At 39.0% G+C, this 23,145-nt stretch overlaps 1 protein-coding gene and 1 long non-coding RNA gene across 22 annotated transcripts in view; one reads left to right on the top strand and one right to left on the bottom strand.

The window, feature by feature from the left end:
* Nucleotides 1-2,491: 2,491 nt before the first annotated feature.
* Nucleotides 2,492-23,145, top strand: part of RECK (reversion inducing cysteine rich protein with kazal motifs) — a 92,074-nt gene continuing 71,420 nt past the window's right edge. For all 21 annotated transcript variants that reach the window (XR_013404700.1, XR_013404701.1, XR_013404702.1 and 18 more), the window contains exons 1-2: nt 2,492-2,638; nt 18,103-18,161. Coding sequence is in view for 8 of the 21 variants with exons in the window: in XM_015117456.3 (XP_014972942.2) it covers nt 2,539-2,638; nt 18,103-18,161 (159 nt within the window). In the remaining 13 variants the exon portion in view is untranslated. The remainder of the gene's footprint in view (nt 2,639-18,102; nt 18,162-23,145) is intronic.
* LOC144334635 (uncharacterized) overlaps nt 19,660-23,145 on the bottom strand; it is a 65,774-nt gene continuing 62,288 nt past the window's right edge. The window contains exon 5 of the long non-coding RNA XR_013404734.1: nt 19,660-19,779. This is a non-coding gene — a long non-coding RNA (uncharacterized LOC144334635). The remainder of the gene's footprint in view (nt 19,780-23,145) is intronic.

Below are 23,145 nucleotides of genomic sequence, written 5' to 3'. Positions count from 1 at the left end.
AAATAAAGTCTACTTTTTTTTGTTTTTTTTTTGAGATGGAGTCTCGCTCTGTCACCCAGGCTGCAGTGCAATGACACGATCTTGGCTCACTGCAACCTCCGCCTCTCAGGTTCAAGTGATTCTCCTGCCTCAGCCTCCTGAGTAGCTGGGATTATAGGTGCGAGCCACTACAGCTGGCTAATTTTTGTATTTTTAGTAGAGATGGGGTTTCACCACATTGGCCAGGCTAGTCTTGAACTCCTGACCTCATGATCCACCCGCCTTGGCCTTCCAAAGTGCTGGGATTACAGGCGTGAGCCACTGTGCCCAGCCCCTCTCAAGAGTTTTAATGCTTTCCAGCAGCCACACATCAAATGATTGCCATCAGGATTAGACAACTTGAAGAACTTACCCCAACTGCTAGAGCCTACATGCGATTCTACATCTCAATGTAACTATTTACTTATTTTTTTTTTCTTTTAATTGAGATGGGGGTCTGACAATGTTGCCTGGGCTGGTCTCAAACTCCTGGGCTCAAGTTATCCTCCCACCTCAGCCTCCCAAAGTGCTAGAATTACAGGCATGAGCAACTGTGCCCAGCCGCAACTGTTAATAATGATAGCATCATGACTCTTTGGCCCAGTGACTGTGTCAATAGTAGTACTATTACTCTCAGAGGGGACTTGTTAAAATAAATTAAAATGAAGACCAAGTCTGCAGAATTCCTGAGCAGATAGTCAATTTAGTCCTCATAAGTGACCTTAAACTTACTTGAGTTAATCTGAGCTATATCTTGTAAATGCATATATTAAAGAAAAACAGAACAAGCTCAACCAATCAGAAGTAGTCCACAAACTTGTATAACTAGAGGCTTTTTAATGGGATAGACCAAATAAGGCAACTTTATAACTGTAACCAATCAAATATTTTCTTTTTATTACTTTCCCATTCACTCTGTAAAAATCTGCCTCTTCAACAGAGCTGAGCCCCAGAACCACTTCTGGTTTGCAACTTCTCAATTCATGAATCACCGTGTGCTGAAATAAACTTTAAAATTTTATTGTGCCTCAGTTTACCTTATACGCGGAAGCAAGAGAGTCATCAGAGCAGATGTTTTAGAGATATTTTAACATATTCATGTTTTCCTTTTGTAAACTCAAAAGAGAGAATAAATGTAAGAGCCCAAAGACATAAAACCCAACTTTAATATATGGATTTTGTTTAGAACTTGAAAAATTGTAAAAAGAAATCATGAGACAATAAGAAAAATATAAATAATGACTGGATATTTAATACTATTAAGGAATTTTTAAAAGTGTTTTAAGTAATTTAGCCCAAGGTGTGTTCATGAGAATTTAAAACCGTGGTTATGCTTTTTCAAAAAAGGAGGAAAAAGGGTTTAATTCAGGAACACACAGAGAAAAAAAAGAGAGAGACAATGAATTAGTTTTGCTAGCCAGTGAGTCATCTTACACATTCTTCACAGTAGCTGCTGGGCTGATGGGTGGGGTGGGACCCACTTCTAATTTGTCTCTTGGACAGTCTATACTTCTCAGCCGGATATTCAAGGCTCTCCACATCTAGATATACAAGCGTTCTCCTATCCTCTTTTCCTAGCAGGAATAGGTGCTTAATAGTAACATGAAGGCCAGGCGCAGTAGCTCACGCCTGCAATCCCAGTACTTTGGGAGGAGGAGGCGGGGGGGTTGCTTGAGGCGAGGAGTTCGAGATCAGCTTGAGAAATATGGTGAAACCCCTTTTCTGCAAAAAAAAATATAAAAATTAGCCAGGCTTGGTGGCCTGCGCCTGTGGTGCCAGCTATTCAGGAGGCTGAGGTGGGAGGATCGCTTGAGCCTGGGAGGTGGAGGTTGCAGTGAGCTGAGATCGCGCCACTGCACCCCAGCCTGGGTGACAGAGCGACTCTTGTCTAAATAAATAAATACATAATTTTTAAAGTACATCAAAGACACATTGAGGCTATATGTGCCAAAGAGCTTTAGTGGTGAACCCTTGTCAGGGGGCCGAGTCTGCAGGAGGCCGAAGGATCCCGGGTGACACGCCTTCTTTGGGTGCGAGGCAGCGTCTCGGCAGAAAGAATATTGCGAGTATTACTGAGTGTACGTGAAGGAGAGAAGCCCCTTCGGTTCGGCCTTGGACTAAGCCCTCGTTCTCAGGTGAACTTGCAGTGTCATCTTGTCAGTCTCCTCTCTCAGCCTCAGTGGCCCCAAACCTCAGGAGCTGGCGGAGGCTTTCTAAGGACTCTCCCAGCTCTGACATCCTCTGACTTCACTCTGGGAGAACGTGGGCTGGTGGACTCCGGGCAAAAGCCGACACACAGCTGGGCCATAACAAAGAGCCTGGGTAAGGGGCACGTTCCCGCCCCCAGGAGGTTTTGGAAACACTGTGAGACAGGGGGCGGGGCTTGAGCGCGTCGCAGCCAATCACCAAAGGACTGGGGCGCTGGGGGCGGGGCCTCGCGCGAGCGGCGGCGGCGGCGGCGGCGGCTGCGGCCAAGCTGGGTCCGAGCATCCCGCGGCTCTGGACCCGCCCGGCCCGGACATGGCGACCGTCCGGGTCTCTCTGCGAGGCGCGCTGCTCCTTCTGCTGGCCGTGGCGGGGGTCGCAGAGGTGGCAGGGGGCCTGGCCCCGGGCAGTGCGGGTGAGTAACCTCCGGAGCAACGGTTCGAAGCTGTCGGGAGCGGCCGCCTCAGCGCTCCAAGATGGCGCGGGGCAGGGGGCGGGGGTGCGCGCGACCCCCAGATCTGGCCTACGTCCGGTGACCCCGGGACCTGAGGTCTCAGCGCTCCAGAGGCGGGTGCCGAGGCGGGGCGAGTGAGGAACTCTCTCCGCCCCAAGATCTTCTGAGCGGTGACCAGGGTTCGAGGCCTTGGTCTGTCACCCACCGACACGGGCCCCCTATTCGGCACTGAACCCTTCGCTTGCCTCTGGTGCTTGTCAGAAAAGGGTGCGACGCCCCTTCCCAGGATCGTCGCGAGGTTTGGATGGGATTTTGGATACGCAGCCGCCCTACCGCGGCCCCAGTTAGTTATTGCTACTTGTTGCTTGACCCGCACTTGGTTCAGAACGACCTTGCTGGCGGTGAGCACTGACGGTCCCCACGGCCCGCCTGGTCGGTGTCCTGTCTCTCAGACAGGACTGGATTCGGGCAGGAGACATTAAGAATCAGTAAACCCTGCCCCCCGGGGGCTGGCAGGCTTGAGGAGAGGAATTCTTGCTCTACAAGAATTAAACCAAGGATGGATAGGAAACTGTTAGGTGCCTATTGATTGCTTTCCACTTGCTGGCCTTTTGAGTGTACCCCGTCTCCTTCCCTCCAAAAGCTCTCTGGGTAGGAGATGGGGTACAGCAGGAGCTTGAAGTAACTCGAATTCAAGGCAGAAATGTCTGGAGGAAATGAAGGGCCATGTATGAGGGCACGGAGGGAGAGAGAGGACATCCACCTAGGATGAGTGGAAAGTGGAGTGATTCCCCCTAGCTGTACTAGACATTAAAAGATGGCTAGGATGTGTGCATGCAAAAGTGGTGAAGTGCATTGCTTACAGGGAGAGACACCTGAAAAGAAAAGAAAAAAAAAAAAAAAGCAAAGTCAGCCGGGCGCGGCGGCTCACGCCTGTAATCCCAGCACTTTGGGAGGTGGAGGCGGGCGGATCCCTTGAGCCCAGGAGTTCGAGACCAGCCTGCTTAACATAGTGAAACCCCGTTCCGTTTCTACTGAAAATACAAAAATTAGCCGGGCGTCGTGGTCTATGCCTGTCGTTCCAGCTACCCGCGAGGCTGAGATGGGAGGATGGCTTGAGCCCTGGGAAGTTGAGGCTGCAGTGATATGCCACTGCCCTCCAGCCTCGGGAGTGAGACCCTGTCTCAAAAAAAAAAACAAAAAAAAAAAACAAAGTCACTTCCAACAAGGGTGTTAACTATAGCTGGGCTTCAAATTTAGCTGTAAACTATCCCAAAGAAAAAAAGAGAAAATGCTGTGTATTCTTGGCTAAATCAGATTACTTTTCTGGGCCCCATTTTTCTCTCTGTTAAGTTAAAAGAGATTGAACTGAAACACTTACAAAATTATGAAATACTAGTTGTCCATTCTCCTCCCACAACCAGCCAGTTCTGCAGGAGGTAGTACAGTGGAGTGGTTAAGGACATTGAGCAAATTACTTAGCTTTAATCTCTTTGTGCTCAAATAGCCACATTATTATAAATGGTACCTCACAGATTTTGTTATGAGAATTAATCGAGTTAATACATGTCCAGCATTTAGCATAGTAAGCACTGAAATGTTAGCTATTAAGTATGTTTGGGAAATACTGCACATGGTACCCTGTCTTATAAATTCACAAAACACATTAGATTCACAATAAAGGGTCCAAGGATTCCTATGGTAAAACAAACAAACAAACAAACAAAACAAGAAACTTTTTTGCCAGGGGAATGGCAGTAATTGCTAATGAGTATGAAGTTTCTTTTGGGAATAATGAAAATGTTCTAAAATTAGATAGTGGTGATAGCTACACAACTCTGTGAATATACTAAAAACAACTGAATTGTACACATTAAAAGGGTTAATTTCATGGTATACAAATTTTATCTCAATAAAGTTGTTACAGAAAGAAACTTGTTTGCTCATAAAATTCTTTTTTTCTTCATAACACCTAAAGCACACTTCAGAAAACAGTGGGTTAGTTGATTTCTAAAGGCCCTTCTAAGTAAGTTCATGACAACATATAGTTTGCATTGTTTGATAAAAAGAAAAAAAAGATTCCAAGTTTGATCTACAAGTGAGACATGTTCCTTATACTAAATTCTAGGAAGCATATATTGCCTGGTTCCTTACATAAAGGACATTGAGTAATATAATGGACAGAGGTTTCCACTGTGAATTGTAGAAAGCATAGAAAATGCTTTTCAATCCTAAACAGAATTAAGAACAGAATATAAAATTTTATTTCAGTGAAGGCTTTGCTTGTATTCCTGCTCAGTCTTCCTACCCCTCTCCTTAACCACATCCAAGACTGGGTACTTCTGGCTCCCGTGGTATAAGGCTTTGCAGGTTATTGACCCTCTCTACTATACAGCTTTGCAAATCTTATCTACCTTGATTATTCCTGCTCCTGGGGGATGGAAAGTGTGAAAGTGAAATGATTTTCTCTTTGGAGGATGAGAAGGGACCCTATCCTGCAGTATCAGCATTGTGTGTCATGGCACCTGATAATGGCTCTATTTTTATGTAAGTTGCTTTGTAATAGTACAAAAGAGGGAAGGATATAACCTTAAGGGCCAGGTTTCAGTAAATTGACATTTAAGGAATTGTGTAATAGCAAGCCTAGAATCCAGAAGAAGAATGTAATGAATTTTAAGTTAGAAAAAGCAAACGCCTATCTGGAGCAAAGTAGTAAGAAATAAATTCTCCTACCAAAGAAGTATCTTGGCCCACACTGTAGAAAGAGCTAGAATTGGTGATAGACCAGACATGACAGTTTATTCTGGTATGCAGCTAAAAGTTTCTGTCTGGCATCCATAAATTTAAGCAATCTTTCATTAATCATACTTTTCACCCTGTGCCACTTACAGAAGAAAGGGGGAAGAGGTCAAGGAGTTTATTTTTACATATTATAAATGTGGTCTTTAAAAGAACAAAAGAGATACTATGAGGTTTGTTTATCCAAAGACTACTATATGAGTACTTATTATGTGTCAGGCACTGTTCCAGGTGCAGAGCTGCTGCTCCAAGGAGCTTACATTCTAGGAGAGAGGTGATAGACCATAAATAGATAAATACATAACAAAATGATTTCTAGGTATGATAAGGATGCTATGAAGGAACTAAACCCAAATGGCTAACAGAGAATTGTGTGACTGGAGTGGGAGTAGTTCTTTATGTAAAAGAACTTCAAAAGAGTTTGTAAGAGCTGCCTCTTTGAGAAGGTGAAGTTTAGAACTGAGATCTGAAGGCTGAGAAGGTGGTGGACATTCTTATGAAAGACAGGGGTGAGGTCCAGGAAGTGCAGAAGCCTTAAGGCATAAGGAACAGAAGGTTATATGGTTGGAATATAGTGACCAACAGAGTGTGCTAGGGCTAGATGGTGCGGAGCCTTGCAAAAAACTGCATAAGGATTATGGATTTTATTCTGTGCACAGATAGAAACCAATAGAGTTTTAAGTAAAACTGGTATGATTTTATTTCTATTTTAGGTCACTCTTGCTGCTGAATGAAAAAAAATTATCGTAGTGAGTAAGAGTATAAGCAGGATGTCTGGAAGGCCATTGCACTAGTTCAAGCAGGAGTTAAGGGTTGACTCAAGAGTAGAGTGGAGGAGAGGGGATATTTAAAATATATTGCTGATGGATTGGATGTGGGAAGTGAGGGAAGAAGGAATTAAGGATTACTCATAGGTTTTCTTTGTCGTAATTTAATAAAAGTTGATGCCATTTACTGAAGTAGGGAAGATGGAGGAAAAGCATTTTGGAGGAGGGTCTGAAGGTAAGGAAAGGAGAGAATAAAAAGTTCTATTTTGTACGTTTAGGGTGAATATTAGTAATAATTACACTAGGTCCATTGCTTATTAAGCCAAGTTCTATACCTGTGAGTAATCCATTCAGCAAATATTTATTAAGTTATTAATACTGACAGACACTGTGATAGGAAGAGGTATAAAGTGGTAAGCAAAAATAAGGGCTTAAGTTTAGTGGGAAATTCAGACAGGAAATATCACCCCAAAATGTATAATACCTACATTGCTAATATGTGGTTATATTAGTACATACCTATTTATATCCTAAATCTGAAGAATATATTTGAGGAAAAGGCATGTGGTTTCATCAGGTATATAGCACATAGTATGATGGATGCTGTAAAGCACATAGATAACTCGAACAATACTGTAAGTGGAGTATTAAGAGATGTGTTCTGACCATGAGATAATTGAGAGCTACACTTTTAGATCCTTTGTTTAGAGATGGGAGCCCTGCCGCAGAGTGGGGAAGAGAATTATCTAAGAGTACTGACTGTTAGCGTCTGGGAAGAGGACTTCAGAAGAGTCATTTGCTTTAGTTGTTTCATAATGATGAATGTCTAGGTTACGGCTCTTTTGACTCTAAGGAACAAAACCCCAAATAAGTCAAGGTTAGGGAGCTGGGTATATAGCATTTAACAGGAAATCACATGGAAAGCCAAGGGTAGGAAATTCAGCACATCTCTACCTCAGGGACTGCTACAGGAACTAGAAAGTTGACAGGAACCAAGACTGAGAGGAAATTAGACTTCCTATGTGTTTTTTTAGAGACAGTCTGTATCTCACATAGCTTCTCTCTGTGCATCTCTTCCAGTTTCCTCTCTCCCTCAATCAGCTTCCTTTTTTTTTTTTTTTTTTTTTTTTTTGCACATGGTTTCCACACTCTCATAAAATGTCAGCTTCCCAGCCCCAGCTCTTCTTCTTGACCTTGTAGCTGCAGAGCCCACCACCAACTGGCTGCCTGCCTCTTACCTGAGTGTATGATTTAGTCCAATTTATCTTTTGATTTAAAAATCATATGATGTTTTCTAAATTATAGGTGAGTTACCATATGAAATATGGTACTGAAGTAGTATTAATATAGTAAGAGAAAATTTTTTGTACTTTTTTCCTGTTAAAAAGGCATTGTATAACTACAGGATATTACTACTTTTTAAAAATAGGTTTTAGGGGAACAGGTGTTGTTTGGTTACATGAATAAGTTCTTTAGTGGTGATTTCTGAGATTTTGGTGCACCCATCACTAAATGTACCCAGTGTGTAGTCTTATCCCTCACCCCCCACTCACTCTTTCCCTGCCGCCACCGAGTCCCCAAAGTCTATTTTATTGTTCTTATGCCTTTGTGTCCGCATAGCTTAGCTGCCATTTATAAGTAAGAACATACAATGTTTGGTTTTTCATTCGTGGGTTACTTCACTTAGAATAATGGTCTCCAACTCCATACAGGTTGCTGCAAATGCCATTATTTCATTCGTTTTTATGGCTGAGTAGTATTCCATGGTGTGTGTCTCTGTGTGTGTGCATGTGTGTGTGTGTGTGTACACACATATACTACATTTTCTTTATCCAATGGGCATTTGGGCTGATTCCATATTTTTGCAGTTGCTAATTGTGCTGCTACACACATGTACCACATTTTCTTTATCCACTTGTTGATCTGTGGGCATTTGGGCTGGTTCCATATTTTTGCAGTTGCTAATTGTGCTGCTATAAGCATGAATGTGCAAGTGTCTTTTTCATATGACTTCTTTTCCTCTGGATAAATAGCTAGTAGTGGGATTGCTGGGTCAAATGGTAGATCTATTTTTAGTTCTTTTTTTTTTTTTTTTTTTTTGAGACGGAGTCTCGCTCTGTCGCCCAGGCTGGAGTGTAGTGGCCGGATCTCAGCTCACTGCAAGCTCCGCCTCCCGGGTTCGGACCATTCTCCTGTCTCAGCCTCCTGAGTAGCTGGGACTACAGGCGCCCGCCACCTCGCCCGGCTAGTTTTTTGTATTTTTTAGTAGAGACGGGGTTTCACCATGTTAGCCAGGATGGTCTCGATCTCCTGACCTAGTGATCCACCCGTCTGGGCCTCCCAAAGTGCTGGGATTACAGGCTTGAGCCACCGCGCCCGGCCTATTTTTAGTTCTTTAAGGAATCTCCCTACTGTTTTCCATAGTGGTTGGTACTGGTTTACATTCCTACCAGCAATGTAAAAGTGTTCCCTTTTCACCACATCCACTCCAACATCTGTTATTTTTTAATTTTTAATTATGACCATTCTTGCAGGAGTAAGGTTTTGATTTGCATTTCCTTGGTAATTAGTGATGTTGAGCATTTTTTCATGTTTGTTGGCCATTTGTATATCTTCTTTTGAGACTGCCTATTCATATCCTTAGCCCACTTTTTAATGGATTGTTTTTTTCTTGCTGATTTGTCTGAGTTCCTTGTAGATTCTGGATGTTAGTCCTTTGTCAGATGCATAGTTTGCAAAGATTTTCTCCCAGTTTGTGGGTTGTCTGTTTATTCTGCTGATTATTTCTTTTGCTGTGCAGAAGCTTTTTAGTTTAATTAAGTCCCATGTATTTATCTTTGATTTTGTTGCTTTTGCTTTAGGGTTCTCCGTCATAAAGTCTTTACCTAATTCAATGTCTAGATGGGTTTTGCCGATGTTATCTTCTAGAATTTTTATGGTTTCATGTCTTAGAATTAAGTCTTTGATCAGTCTTGAGTTGATTTTTGTATGAGGTGAGAGACGAGAATCCAGTTTCATTCTTCTATATAGAGTTTGCCAATTATCCCAGCACTATTTGTTGAGTAGGATGCCCTTTCCCCACTTTACGTTTTTGTTTGTTTTATCAAAGATCAGTTGGCTGTAAGTATTTGGGTTTATTTCTGGGTTCTGTATTCTGTTCTTGTGTGCCTATTTTTATACCAGTACCATACTGTTTTGGTGACTACAGCCTTATAGTATAATTCAAAGCTTCCATATGAATTTTAGGATTGAAATTGAAATTTTAGGAACTAGAATTGTTTTTTCTAGTTCTGTGAAGAATGATGATGGTATTTTGATGGGAATTGCATTGAATTTGTCTATTGCTTGTGGCAGTATGGTCATTTTGAGAATATTGATTCTACCCATCCATGAGCATGGGATATGTTTCCATTTGTTTGTGTTGTCTGTGATTTCTTTCAGCAGTGTTTTGTAGTTTTCCTTGTAGAAGTCTTTCACCTCCTTGGTTAGGTATATTCCTAAGTATTTTGTTTTATTTTTTGCAGCTATTATAAAAGAGGTTGAGTTCTTGATTTGATTCTCAGAGTGGTCACTGTTGGTGTATAGCAATGCTACTGATTTTATACCTTGATTTTGTATCCTGAAACTATTGAATTCATTTATCAGATCTAGGAGCTTTTTGGATGAGTCTTTAGGGTTTTCTAGGTATACGAACATATAGTCAACAAACAGCAACAGCTTGACTTCCTCTTTACCAATTTGGATGCCCTTGATTTCTTTCTCTTGTCTATTTGCTCTGGCTGGGACTTCCATTATTCCTTATTAATCAATGAATCTAATTTTTGAGCTGAGCACTGTGCTAATTGTACCAAGAAGCTTACAGTCAATCTGGGGATACCAAGAGAACCCACATGAAATGATTAGAGAAGAGTTAAGTGTTAAAGTTTCCAACTCTCACTAGAATAGTAGGGCCTTAAATAACAAAAAACATCAACAAGGCCTAGAGTTGTTGGAGAAGAAAGGCTTACTAAGAATTAAGACGGTAGTTAAGCCTTGCAATATGTTTGGAGTCAGCAGGAAGTGGGCATCAAGCATTTCAGTCAGAGGACTGTGTTCTAGGTAAGTGTAGATTTTCTTTGCTAAAAGTAATAGAAGTTTAGGGAAGGGAAGTCTAGAGAAAGACTTTGAAATTTTAGAATTGGAATAGCAGGAAGCCATTGTAGGCCCTTGATTAGAAAAGTGATGTCATGAAAGGTCTGTTAAAAAAAGTAATCTGGCAGTCATATTGGTACTACAATTGACTTAATATAATTGGCTGATGCAGCAGTGCAATATGAGGCAAGCAGTGGAGAAGGATATCTGTAACTTGCAAATGATTCGGGAAAAAAACAAAATATGTATTTATCCATACATACATACAGATAGATACGGCAGTATGACAAGAAGTTAGCAATGTTGAATCGAGGTGGTGGGTATGTGGGTAATCCTCTCACTATTTGGCTCTTCCTCGGCTGACTGTATACTTTATCTGTCATGCAGTATATCTGACATGCAGATATACCCACATGTATATTTTTAAAGGGTTAAATGTGACAATTGCATGAATGTATTTATAAGTTAAAGTTGCAGTTCTCATTTAAATGTTTTTTAAGTGATTGTCGTTTTCCAAGTTGTTTTGAAAATAAATATTTGATTAAAAATAAGATTTTACATTAAAAAAGATTTTTAAATTAATTTTTAAAATTCAGAATGACCTTTTTCCAGTATCAACTCAGATTTAGTTTTTTCTCCTGAAGTGTGTAATACACAATGCATGTGCACGCACACACATCTATGTATGTATATGTGTGTGTATATATATTTATACACATACACACTGTTTTAGTTGTTCTTTAGGAAGACGTTAGAGGGAATCTCTTTTTTTTTTTTTTTTTTTAAGGAAACACGAATGGCTTTTCATTAGCCAACTGAATTATAGCTTTTGTGAGACATCTGTGGCAAAATCCCTTTTAACTTCAAAAATCTTATAATTCTATGGATGTTTCTTAGTTTTGGATTAGGGTGTATATTTGTTTTTTTAAAGCTAGTTGGCTTTAGAAGCTGCGTTTTTCTGCATGTGGCTGGAGCATGTGCTTCCTGCTTACTTGCCTGTCTTTAGTATACACATGGCCAAAACCAGCAGCTGAAACTTGATGTTTCTAATTATTGGATAATTCTGCTTGCTTATTTTCAGGCTACACTAATACCTTTTTAAGCCCAAAAAATGTGGCCTTTAGTAATCAATTTTTAATTTTTATTAATTTTATAATCACAGACTTTTGGAATAAGAATGCAAGATACGACACTCATACTGATGTCTTTAATGAGGATAACACTGTGTTTTTTATTTTCATCATAGCAGTGTCACATTTTATTTTGAACTGTTCCATCTTTATCTGTTCAATTCCACTTTACGAGAATAAGCAGAGTTTTAAACTATTATTCTTGAAGAATATATTAGGATCAAATTATAAACCCAGAATATATCTAGAACTCATTATCTTCTCTTATAGAACGCATTAGGCCTGGCAGAGTTTTGTTTTGTTTTGTTTTTTTGTACTGTAATGTTGAATGACCCAATTAATCCCTTTTAGTTGCTCTGAAAAAGATAGACCCTTAATTTTCACATTAATTGCATTTGAATTCTTCTCCCATTCATAACAAAATCATATGAATGGATGCCTATTTGTAGACATTTATTTCTTGAAAAATATGCAATGTTAAATATTCTAATAAGCTTTTACTATTTCAAAGAAAGAAAAATGTGTGCTGATACAATAATGGCTAAGGGTAAGAAGAGAGTGTAGAAAATGTGATGGGGCAGAGGTCCCCTGTCCTGTTCGTGGAGAGTGGCAATCCTCTCAAGGGAAGACATACGCTGTTATAGAAGAACGTTTGGTTGGGAGAGGGAGAGGAGTTACTACCAGAAGACTTTAGGCTGCCCCCTTTCATCGCATTTTGTCAGAAGTATCAAAAAGTCTTTTGGAAAGACTAGAAGGAATATATGCCAAAATGTCAACAGATGTTGTGGCAGGACAGTGGAAATATAATTTTTCTTTTTCTTCTTGTTTTCCAAATTTTTGAGGTTTTTTAAATGAAAAAAAGAATTGTTTTAAAAACTTAACTTTGAGGGATACTCCCCTATAAATTTGACCTTCACCATTAAATAGGAAAAAAGGCTTTTATAGTTATATTTTAGTAAAACCTCTGCTATAAAAAAAACTGCTAGTTGCGTTTTAATTATAACACATTTTGTGTTTCTGTTCTAAATAGACCTTTGCTCTGAGAAACTGTTTTTCAAAAATCCCTAGGCCCAAATCAGACTCCTCTCTGCCTGATTGTTTACTTTTTGCTGAGCCTTTTTCTGTTTATTGGGACCATATGTTATCCTGAATTATCTTTGCTTACCACCAGCAGGATTTTCTGCCCTCATATGACCTTTGTGTTAGAGGCTACTAGTAGAAAGTGCGAACTTCTAGAGCTCTTCGAAAGAGCGCATCAGTGTCACTCAGGAGAGCCTTTTTTCCTGACTATCCTCCCAATCTAATGAGGGTAGAGACATAGCAGAGTCTTAGGAGATGGATGTAGTTTGGTGTGGCATTGCAGAGGAGTTGTTATAAGAAAGCTTCGGCCAGGTGTGGCGGCTCATGCCTGTAATCCCAGCACTTTGGGAGGCCAAGGCGGGCGGATCACTTGAGGCCGGAAGTTCAAGACCAGCCCAGACAACATGGCAAAACCCCATCTCTACTAAAAATACAACAGTTAGCCAGGCACGGTGGTACACTCCTGTAATCCCAGCGATTAATACTTGGGAGGCTGAGGCACAAGAATCACTTGAAGGTGGAGGTTGTAGTGAGCCAAGATGGCACCACTCCAGCCTGGGTGACAGCACGAGACTCTCAAAAAAAAAAGAAAAGAAAACAAACCCTCATGAGTGCTTCAGTCCTCCTTTGTGTTAGCCCTTCATAGAAAGTAACTACAAACTTACTGCAATCAAGTTACATTTTTTTCCTTCTGAAATGTAGTGAAATTTTTATGTGTTCTTCAGAATTTTGTAAACCAAATGTTAAGAACTTCAAGACACGTTTTGACATAGAAATAGTGTTAGAAAGCCAGTCTCAAAAAAAAAAAAAAAAAAAAAAAAAGCCAGCCCCACAACAGTCTTTTATGAAACTAAACTATAGTAATATGGCAGTAACATCCTAGACCCTGTCATTGTTTTATGGAAAAATGATTTCCAATTTCAAACTTAGAAACCTGGTTGGTAAGATCTGAAGAGGACTTCTTTTATTCATTTGTTTATTCATTCATTTCTCCTCAATACCAATTACTTTTATCTAATATGTGTACTGAAGTTGTATAGATTTCATTTGAAGAGAGGATTATGTTGCATACACACCACAGACACACAGGTTAAATATATATAAATATAAAAACGGGTGTTTTAAACCATTGTACCAGATCTACCTGCCTGAAATGTAGTATTTTTCCCTCCTGTGTCTTTTGACTTGCCAATTCTAGACAGCTGCTGACCATTCCAACTCTATCCTCTTTTCAGTCTTCTGCGCTCTACAATAGTTACATGCCTCTGATGATTATCACTATAGCCAATTTATTAATTCCTCTGGAGCCATAATGCTGCTTGGCAACCTTTTTCCTTTTCTCTAATTTGACATTTCTTTCTCTAAGTTGATGAAGCAGTGTTGTTTTGAACACAGGTTTGAGAAACATATTTATAGTTGTTTCCTTTCTCTGTTTTCCAAAGTGACTGTTTCAGATCTCTATAATTTCAACCCAAGCCCCCAACCTTATCTCAGCCCTATTTATTTTCAGATCTAATCACTATTTCACTGAGAAAATGAGATGCTGTCAATTTCCCTGTTAATTTATCGGTGTCCTTGAATTCTTTACTCTTGTCTAGATTTTGTCCTACTACCAAATGGTAACCTGGGTGAAGTTAGAGAGCATAACTTTTGTTCACTATTGTATCCCTATTCCTAAACACAATGCCTCTTTTTAAAATCCACATACCCTTCTAGGAACCACCTCGTTTCTCTATATTCTGTTTTACTTCCAACTGGATATAATATAATATAATTCAGTTCTGCCACCCAGAATCAGCATCTATCCCTCAAGTTAAAGGGCATGGCCCCCAACAAGATTGCCCTTACTCCAGACACTAGTTTCAGTTCAAGGGTCCCCAGGCCACCCACACTTTTGACCAACTGGCTATAAATCCAGGGTTCCCATGACCCCCTCAGGTTCAATAATTTGCTAGACCAACTCACAGAACCCTGGGAAGCACTATACTTTAAATAATGGTTTTAATATAAAGGGTACGATTCAGGAGGACCAGCCAAATAAAGAGCATCATAGGGTAAAATCTAGGAGGGAATGCAGAGCTTCTGTGTCCTCTTGTGGAATCAGATGCATCATCTTCCCAGTACATCAATGTGTTCAACCAGAAAAGCTCCACTGAGCTTCTATGTCCAGAGTTTTGATAGGGGTTTCATTACATAGGCATACTTGATTGAATTATTGGTCATATGGTTGAGATCAATCTGCAGTCCCCCTTCAATCCCTGGAAGTTGGGAGGTCAGATTGATACCATGTGGCTAAAAGCCCCACCAGCTCTTTAAACACATGGCTGTTCTTTCTAGTGTTGCCAGCCATCCTGAAACTATTTATTTAGGTCAGGGGTGTCTAATCTTTTGGCTTCCCTGAGCCACGTTGGAAGAATTGTCTTGTGCCACACATAAAACACACTAACACTAATGATAGCTAATGAGCTGCAAAAAAAAAAAAAGTTTTAAGAAAGTTTACCAATTTGTGTTGAACCACATTCAAAGCTGGGCCTGGGCTACATGGGCCACCGTTTGGGCAAGCTTGATAGGTGAGACCGTGGGTCACCTTATTAGCATGACAGAGGCACTCCTATTACTCAGGAAATTCCGATGATTTAGAGTCTCCCTCCCAGGAACCAGGGAGAAAGGCCAGTCAGATTATTGATTATACAACGTTCTACAACTGCTCAAAAGTAGAATTCCTCAAAAGAATTGTCTGTATTTTCTTTTCTTGAATTCTCTCTTGAACTCACTTCAGTCAGGCTTTTGCCCTTTATTTCACATTGATGACACTTATTTAAGGTCATCATCAGTATCTTTCACATTGCCAAATACTGTGATCAGTTTGAAATCCTCTTTACTTGATAGCAGTGTCTAACATGGTTAACATCTTCTTGAAACATTTTATTTGGCTTTTTGGATACCATTCTTTCTCTTAATTATCTTCACATACATTGATCACTGTCACCTGTCTCTGAAGGATGGAATGCAGTGCTCAGTTCTCAGATCCCGTCGCTCCTAGATGCCATCGTGGCTTTAAATATCATCTACATAGTGTGACTCCCAAATTCCCATCTCCAGTTTGGAGTCTTCTCGAACTCATATATTCAACTCCCTACTCAGTATATTCTTTTAGATATATAATAGGCGTCTCAAAATTATATCTAAAACTGAATTTCTAATCATCTCTCTGTCTCTCTGAGATCTCCTCCCTTAGTCTTTTCCATTTCAGTTAATGGTATTTCTAGATATTTGTGTTTTCCCACTTTCTTGGACCAAAAACCTTAGAGTCGTTCTTAATTCTTTTTCTTCCATGTTTCACTTCCAATCCATTAGCATATCCTGTCAGCTTTATAGTCATAATATATCCAGATTCGGACTACTTAATACCATCTCCACTGCTTCCACCCTCGTTGAAGACACTACAGTCTCTTATCAAGACTACTGCAATAGCTTATTAGTGTTTCCTCCCTTAGTCCTATGTATTATATTTTTAACACAGGAACCAGAGTGGTCTTTTTAAAATGTTATTCTGATTATGACATACTGCTCAGAACCCGTTAGTGGTTTTCCATCCTTCTCAGAGTAAAAGCCAAAGTTCTTAACGATGGCCTATAGAGACCTGTATGATCTGGTCCCCCTCTCTCATTGCATTATGTCCTACTCTACCGTTCAGTCATTCTTTTCTAGCCACACTCTTTGCTCTTCTTTGAACACACCAGAAACTTTGCACTTGCTGTTTCCGCCTTTTGGAAAATTCATTGTGGCTTGTTCCCTTACTTTAAGGTATCTGCTTGAGTGACATCTTTTCAGTGAAGCCTTCCTAGCCTGCCCTATAAAATACCCACTCACTCCCACACACACATCCTCCTTACTCTTTAACCGGCTTTATTATTACCATAACATTTACCACCATTTCACATTCATATTCTCTCTCTCTGTCTCCATATATGTGTGTGTGTGTGGATACATATATAGTTTAATATCTGCTCTTTAATGTAATCTTCAAGAGGCCAGAGACTTATGTTTTTTTTCAATGAATGATCAATGCCTAGTACTTAAGTTGCTCATAAAATTTTTTAAGTTAATAAATATCTTGGAAGAAGAAATATTCCCTGTTTCTTTCCAGGGATAGTGCCTTCTCATATACACTTGGTTTTATCCCCTTTGGAGTCCTCTTGAGACTTGTTCTGTCAGAGGAACATTAGCTCTCTACTGCTCTTTTCTGTCTGTAAAGAAGGTAAAGTCTTTTCCACTCTGAAAAAGGGGGAAAACTTGTAACCTTGCATCTTTGTATAATTACTACTCTTTTTCCTTCCCATCGCCGCTAGACTTCTTATGACTCTATTTTTGATGTCTGTACTTCCTCACCTGTGGTTTACACCTTAATATCATTCACTTCTACCAGTTCCATAGAAAGTGCCTGTAAAGCTAATTAGTAAACCCATTTCCTTTTTTCATTCTTCCGTCTAACTTGACTCTTGTGGTGCATGACACTATTCCTTCTCCTCTGATGCCACTCTCATGGTTAACCTATCTTTCTGACTCTTCCATCTCAGTCTCTTTCCTTTCTTGCCATATCTCAGATGTTGCTCTTCTTTAGAATCTGGTGCTATATTCTCTTCTCACTAGAAACTCTCCCTAGACAATAGCATTCATTTCCATATACTCCTTTATGTTGATGAGTTCCAAATTTGGATCTTTAGGCTTGGCTTTACCTGAATTCCAGGCCTGAATTTCTGACTTTACTGGAATTTCCACCAGGATATTCTATAGGAACCTCAGATTCACATGCTCAAAACAAAATTCACTATCTTTTTATCAGTTGACTTTTTATTATTGGTTTAATAATAGCTCTAGTCCATATGGTAATTGTAAGGATTAGATAAGAAAAAATAGCTGGGCGCGGTAGCTCACGCGTGTGATTCCAGCACTTTGGGAGGCTGAGGCAGGTGGATCACAAGGTCAGGAGATCGAGACCATCCTGGCTAACACGGTCAAACCGTGTCTCTACTAAAAATACAAAAAATCAGCCGGGCGTGGTGGTGGGTGCCTATAGTCCCAGCTACTTGGAAGGCTGAGGCAGGAGAATGGCGTGAATCCGGGAGGCAGAGCTTGCAGTGAGCCAAGATCGCGCTACTGCACTCCAGCCTGGGCAACAGAGCAAGACTCCATCTCAAAAAAAAAAAAAAAGAAAGAAAATGCATACAACAAACTTACTCAAATTCTGGGACATAGAAAGCACACACTAAATAGTAGCTATTATTATTACATGACAGTCTCCCCTGTTAGACTGCAAGCTTCTTGAGGACAGGGACCATGTCCTCAAACCTAACACTGTCCTTTACTTGTAATAGGTGCTCAGTAAAGGTTTGTTGAGTTAAAATGAGTAATGATAATAATAATCTACCGAATAAATGGTTTGTGTAACCATCTGAATTAGCTTAGTCATCTTGTTTAACAGTGGAACATTTGATGTTTATTTTTTTCTCCCTAGGTGCATTGTGTTGTAATCATTCAAAGGATAACCAAATGTGCCGTGATGTATGTGAACAGGTAAGATTGCATAATAATTACAGAGGCAACCAGACACAGTGGTTCATGCCTGTAATCCCAGCACTTTGGGAGACCAGGGTGGGAAGATTGCTTAAGGCCAGGGGTTCAGGACCAGCCAGGACAACATAGCAAGACCCCTGTCTCTAAAAAAATAAAAATAAATAAATAAAATTATAGAGGCTACTAGTTATACAACTATTTATTAAGTATAATTGTTTTTGGAGAAGTCTGTTGTATAGTACCTTAATTAATTGTCCAGGGTTCACATCACCAATAATGGGGCAAAGTAACTGTCTCCTGACGTGATACACTGAGAAGGAAAATATTATAGAATTCCTGCCAAAAATGTGTAATTTGAATTATGAAGAAATAATTGGGCAGACCCAGTTTGAGGAATATTCCTCAAAACATCAATGTGTACTCTTTAAAAATGTCAGTGTTACAAAAACAAAGAATGACTAGTTAATGGGTGCAGCACACCAACATGACACATGTATACATATGTAACAAACCTACACATTGTGCACATGTACCCTAGAACTTAAAGCATAATAAAAAGAAAATGCAAAATAAAATAAAATAAAATGCTAAAAAATAATAAAGGCTAAGAAGCTGTTACAGATTAAAGGAAACTAAAGAGATGTGACAACAAAATGCAATATGCGATCCTGGATTGGATCCTGGAATGAAAGAAAATTGCTATAAAGGACATTATCAGGATAAATTGGTAAAATATGAATATAGATTGGATATTAAATAATAGTATTATACCAATACTGTGGTTCTGAATTTGGTGATTATATTGTGGTTGGGTATGATGGTGTCCTTGTTCTTAGGAGATACATGCTAGGATTTAGAAATGAATGAACATAATGTCTATAACAAATTCTAACATAGTCCTTCAAAATAATACTGTGTAATAATAATTTGTGTATATATAGAGAGAATTAAAGCAAATGTTGCACAGTGTTAAGGATGGGTGCATCTTGATGAAGACCATGTAGGTATTCATTGTACTATTCTTAAAAGTTGTCTGTAGGTTTGAATTTTTCTGGTTGAACCTGTTTATGAAAGTTCCACTGAAGCACTACCCATTCATAAAGTCCTACCTTTCTTTCAGTCTTGGTCATGTATGTCTAGCCTTAGCACTCCAGAAATAATAGTCTCAATCATCTTTTAGAGGAGTCTTCAAGTAATAACCTGGATCTTATTATTTTTAAAACTGAGAGAACTACTTAACTGGGACTATAACTTCTCATAAGCAATAATAATGTAGACGTAGAAAGATTTTGCAAGATATGGTCTGCTTATAAGACATGACACTGATTCAGTTCATCTAAATGGCTACTAGAGAATTCAGTGACATGTCAAATCACTGTTGCAAATTAAGTTTGCTGCACATTTACTGCCAGAAGAATAGCTTTTTAAAGCAAAAATGGCCCCTTGATGATATCATAAGGAAGCTTTTAAAGTAGCTCTGCTACTTTGGGAAACATGGCTTACCTGACTTTTCACTTTGTTTCTTGCTTTTTCTACTGATGTTCTATAGGGTGAATGATTTTTAGGAGGTATCTTGTAATGAGGCACCAGCAGCAGGCAAGGTCTAATTTCTTAAAATCTGGAATATTAGAAATTCTATAACTTAGCAAATTAATTGAATACTATAATCACCCTAATAAAGAACATTCTTCCCCAACCAAGTTTGTAACTAATTGAGAAATAAGGGAGATAGATCCAAAAATATTACTTTTATTACTAGTTACACAGATGTCGAATGTGACTTTTATCTCTAGGCACACACTAAGTGACAGAATTATACTTACTCCCAGAGAGGAGAGGTAAGGGCTGTGTTACATATGTTTACTTTCTCCTATCAAATTCAGTGGTCAGCTGAGTCAACCATCCTGATCATGGGAGAAGTGTTATCAGGGGTGTGGAGAGAGACCAGGGCTGTTAAAACTCATAGAGCTCACTTCAAAGAGAAGGAAATGCTGTGAGTGAGGAATCATTATTTCTTCAACCAGTAGGGAATGCAGACAGGATGGAGTCTTCATGACATTTTGATTTTGAACTGAGTACACGGCATTCTTGATGACTCTAGGAGGTTAGGGAAAAGATTTGGTTTGAGGAGAAGGTGATCTGTTGAATTATCATGAAAACCACTATGTGGGCCGGGCGCGGTGGCTCAAGCCTGTAATCCCAGCACTTTGGGAGGCCGAAACGGGCGGATCACGAGGTCAGGAGATCGAGACCATCCTGGCTAACATGGTGAAACCCCGTCTCTACTAAAAAATACAAAAAACTAGCTGGGCGAGGTGGCGGGCGCCTGTAGTCCCAGCTACTCGGGAGGCTGAGGCAGGAGAATGGCGTGAACCCGGGAGGGCGGAGCTTGCAGTGAGCTGAGATCCGGCCACTGCACTCCAGCCTGGGTGACAGAGCGAGACTTCGTCTCAAAAAAAAAAAAAAAAGAAAAAAAAAAGAAAACCACTATGTGAAGATAGGGATTTGGAATTAAAACTTTTGGAATTTGAATTTAGATAAGAAGTCAGGGCTGGTGGCTTATAATATTCAGCAAAATACATGTGATGGTTTACAGTGAAACTGTCAACAAGTGTCAGATGCCAAAGAAAAGTCAAGGAGTTTGAGATCTGAGGAAAGACCCTTAGTTTTTGTTTGTTTGTTTGTTTTTTAAAAAGCCAGTTAGTGGAGATTCTAAAAACATCTCCCTGCAGCAGGGATTTTTGTTTGCTTTGTTTATGATGAATTACTTGGTGCTTAGAACAGTTAGAACAGTATCTAACACTCAAAACTCTCAATAAATATTTCTAGATCGAATGGAGCAGCGGAGCTAAAAGTCACACTGTAATCATTAAACATTTTTTAATAAAAATATTTATAGTTATGTAATTTTTCAGACTTACAAAAATACATTCAGTTTTTGCATATGTCTTACCTGTATATATTATGAATTCCTTGAATATAGGGATCATGTCTTATTTGCCTATGTTGTACTCATGTCCCTGCTCATGCAAACTGATTAGTTAATATTTTTGAGTTGATTGGTGAAGAAATGGATACAATGAAAGGAAAAAGCTGTTAAAGTCAGTAAGTGCAGGAAGTAATGATTTGTTTCAAGATGAAACATTTTTACTTGTTTGAAGACAAAGGAAAAATGAGTTATGACAGAGAAAGGAGATAAGTATGGGTAAAAAACTTCTCAAAATTCAAGATTGTAAACCCTAGGATCTGATAACTTCTGCCTTGAGTGGCATACAAGTTTGGTTATTAAATTTTTTGCTCGGAGATGATTTGTATAATTATAGTATGTATTCTAGTATGTATTCTGAATAAGGATTTGTCTTTCTTTTTAAGTGTGATTACTAGTTGTTTAGCACAAAAAGTTACTTTATATTCAAGTCTACCTTATTATCTGAAAGTTTACATAGTACGTGCTGGTTTCTTTAAGCTAAATGTATTCCTAATAAGTATATGTTTATCAGTTTAATTCATTTGACTTTATAGAATCATAATTTTAGAGACAGAAGGGACCCAATAAATTATCTAACTTTTAAATTTTACTTATTAGCTATTCAGGAAACCAGAAACTGTGACCTAAATTTTATTTTACACTTTTCCCTAAGTGTCATGCCCTTTACTATATCTGTTTACATGCATTATTTCATTTAATTCTTACACCCAGCCCTTGAAAGAGGTATTGTCATTATTTGTATATTATAAGTAAAGAAATTGAAATATAGAAGACTTAAATAACTTACCAAGGCCCTAGCCAATAACTTAAGGAACAGGGACTCAGACTCAAATGTGTCTGATTACAAAGCCATACCCTTAGCCACCAGGATATAACTACCTACTGTGAGGCCAAGTAGTTTGCCCAACGGTATTCAGAGTATATTTCCAACTCTCAGTTCCATATTCTTTCATTGTTCTAACCTGTTTCAAGTGCTTGTAGTTTTTTTGCGCTTTGTTGTTGTTGTTGTTGTTGTTGTTGAGGGGAGATGGAATTGCAGAAAGAAGGTACGAGTGAGAGAGCGTAGCCTTCCCTGTGCTTTTTCCTAGTCTGCTACCAATGCCATATCTTTCATTTTTTCTTCCTCTTTCTCTTTTTCATTCTTTATCTTTCATTTTTGTCTTTTTCAATCGATTTTTCTTTTCTTTCACTCTTCCTTTTATCTTTTTATAATAGAAAACTTTAAGTATATACAAAGGTAGAGAGAAAAGTGTAATAAACCCCCATATTCAGCTTCAACATTATTAAGTCATGACCAGTTGTGTTTCATTTAATTCTCTCTTTTTACTTTCCCCACTATATTGAGGCAAATTTATGTAGCAGCAAAATCTCAATTGTCATATTATTTGATACATAAATTTTCCGTTTGGAGCTACAAATGATAAGTCATTTAAAAAAGAGATAACCACAATACTGTTTTTACTTCTTTGAAAAGGTAATATTCAAAAATCTAGTTATTCAGATTTCTTAATTATTTTATAAAGTTTTTTAGTTTGGATCAGAATTCAAGTGATATATATATATTGAAGTTGGTTATATGTTTTTTAAATATCTTTTGAACTGTAGGTTTCTCCTTGCAATGTATTTGATGAATTAATTTGGTCATTTGTCCTATAGAGTTTCCCATAGTCCAAACTTTGCTACTCACATCCCCCGGTGTCATTTAACGTTTTCCTCTTTCCTCTGTGTTTCCGCAGTTAGATTTAGAGCAGAGCTATCCAATGGCTCTTTCTACAATGATGAAAATATTCTAGACCTATATGGTAGCCACTAGCCACATGTGCCAGGTGAACACTTGAAATGTGCTTAAAGATACTGAGGAACTTTAATTTTTAATTTTATTTAATTTTACTTGATTTAAGTTTAAATACCCACACGTGGCTAACAGCTACCTTAGGAGACAGATCCAGAGGCTTAGTTTTGTTTAAGTCTTCCCCCCAAAATGTCTCTTTTTGT

This window comes from Macaca mulatta, chromosome 15 (assembly GCF_049350105.2).
Source record: "Macaca mulatta isolate MMU2019108-1 chromosome 15, T2T-MMU8v2.0, whole genome shotgun sequence".
In the NCBI taxonomy this organism is placed as follows: Eukaryota; Metazoa; Chordata; class Mammalia; order Primates; family Cercopithecidae; genus Macaca; species Macaca mulatta.
This window is presented reverse-complemented; position numbering and strand designations above follow the sequence as displayed.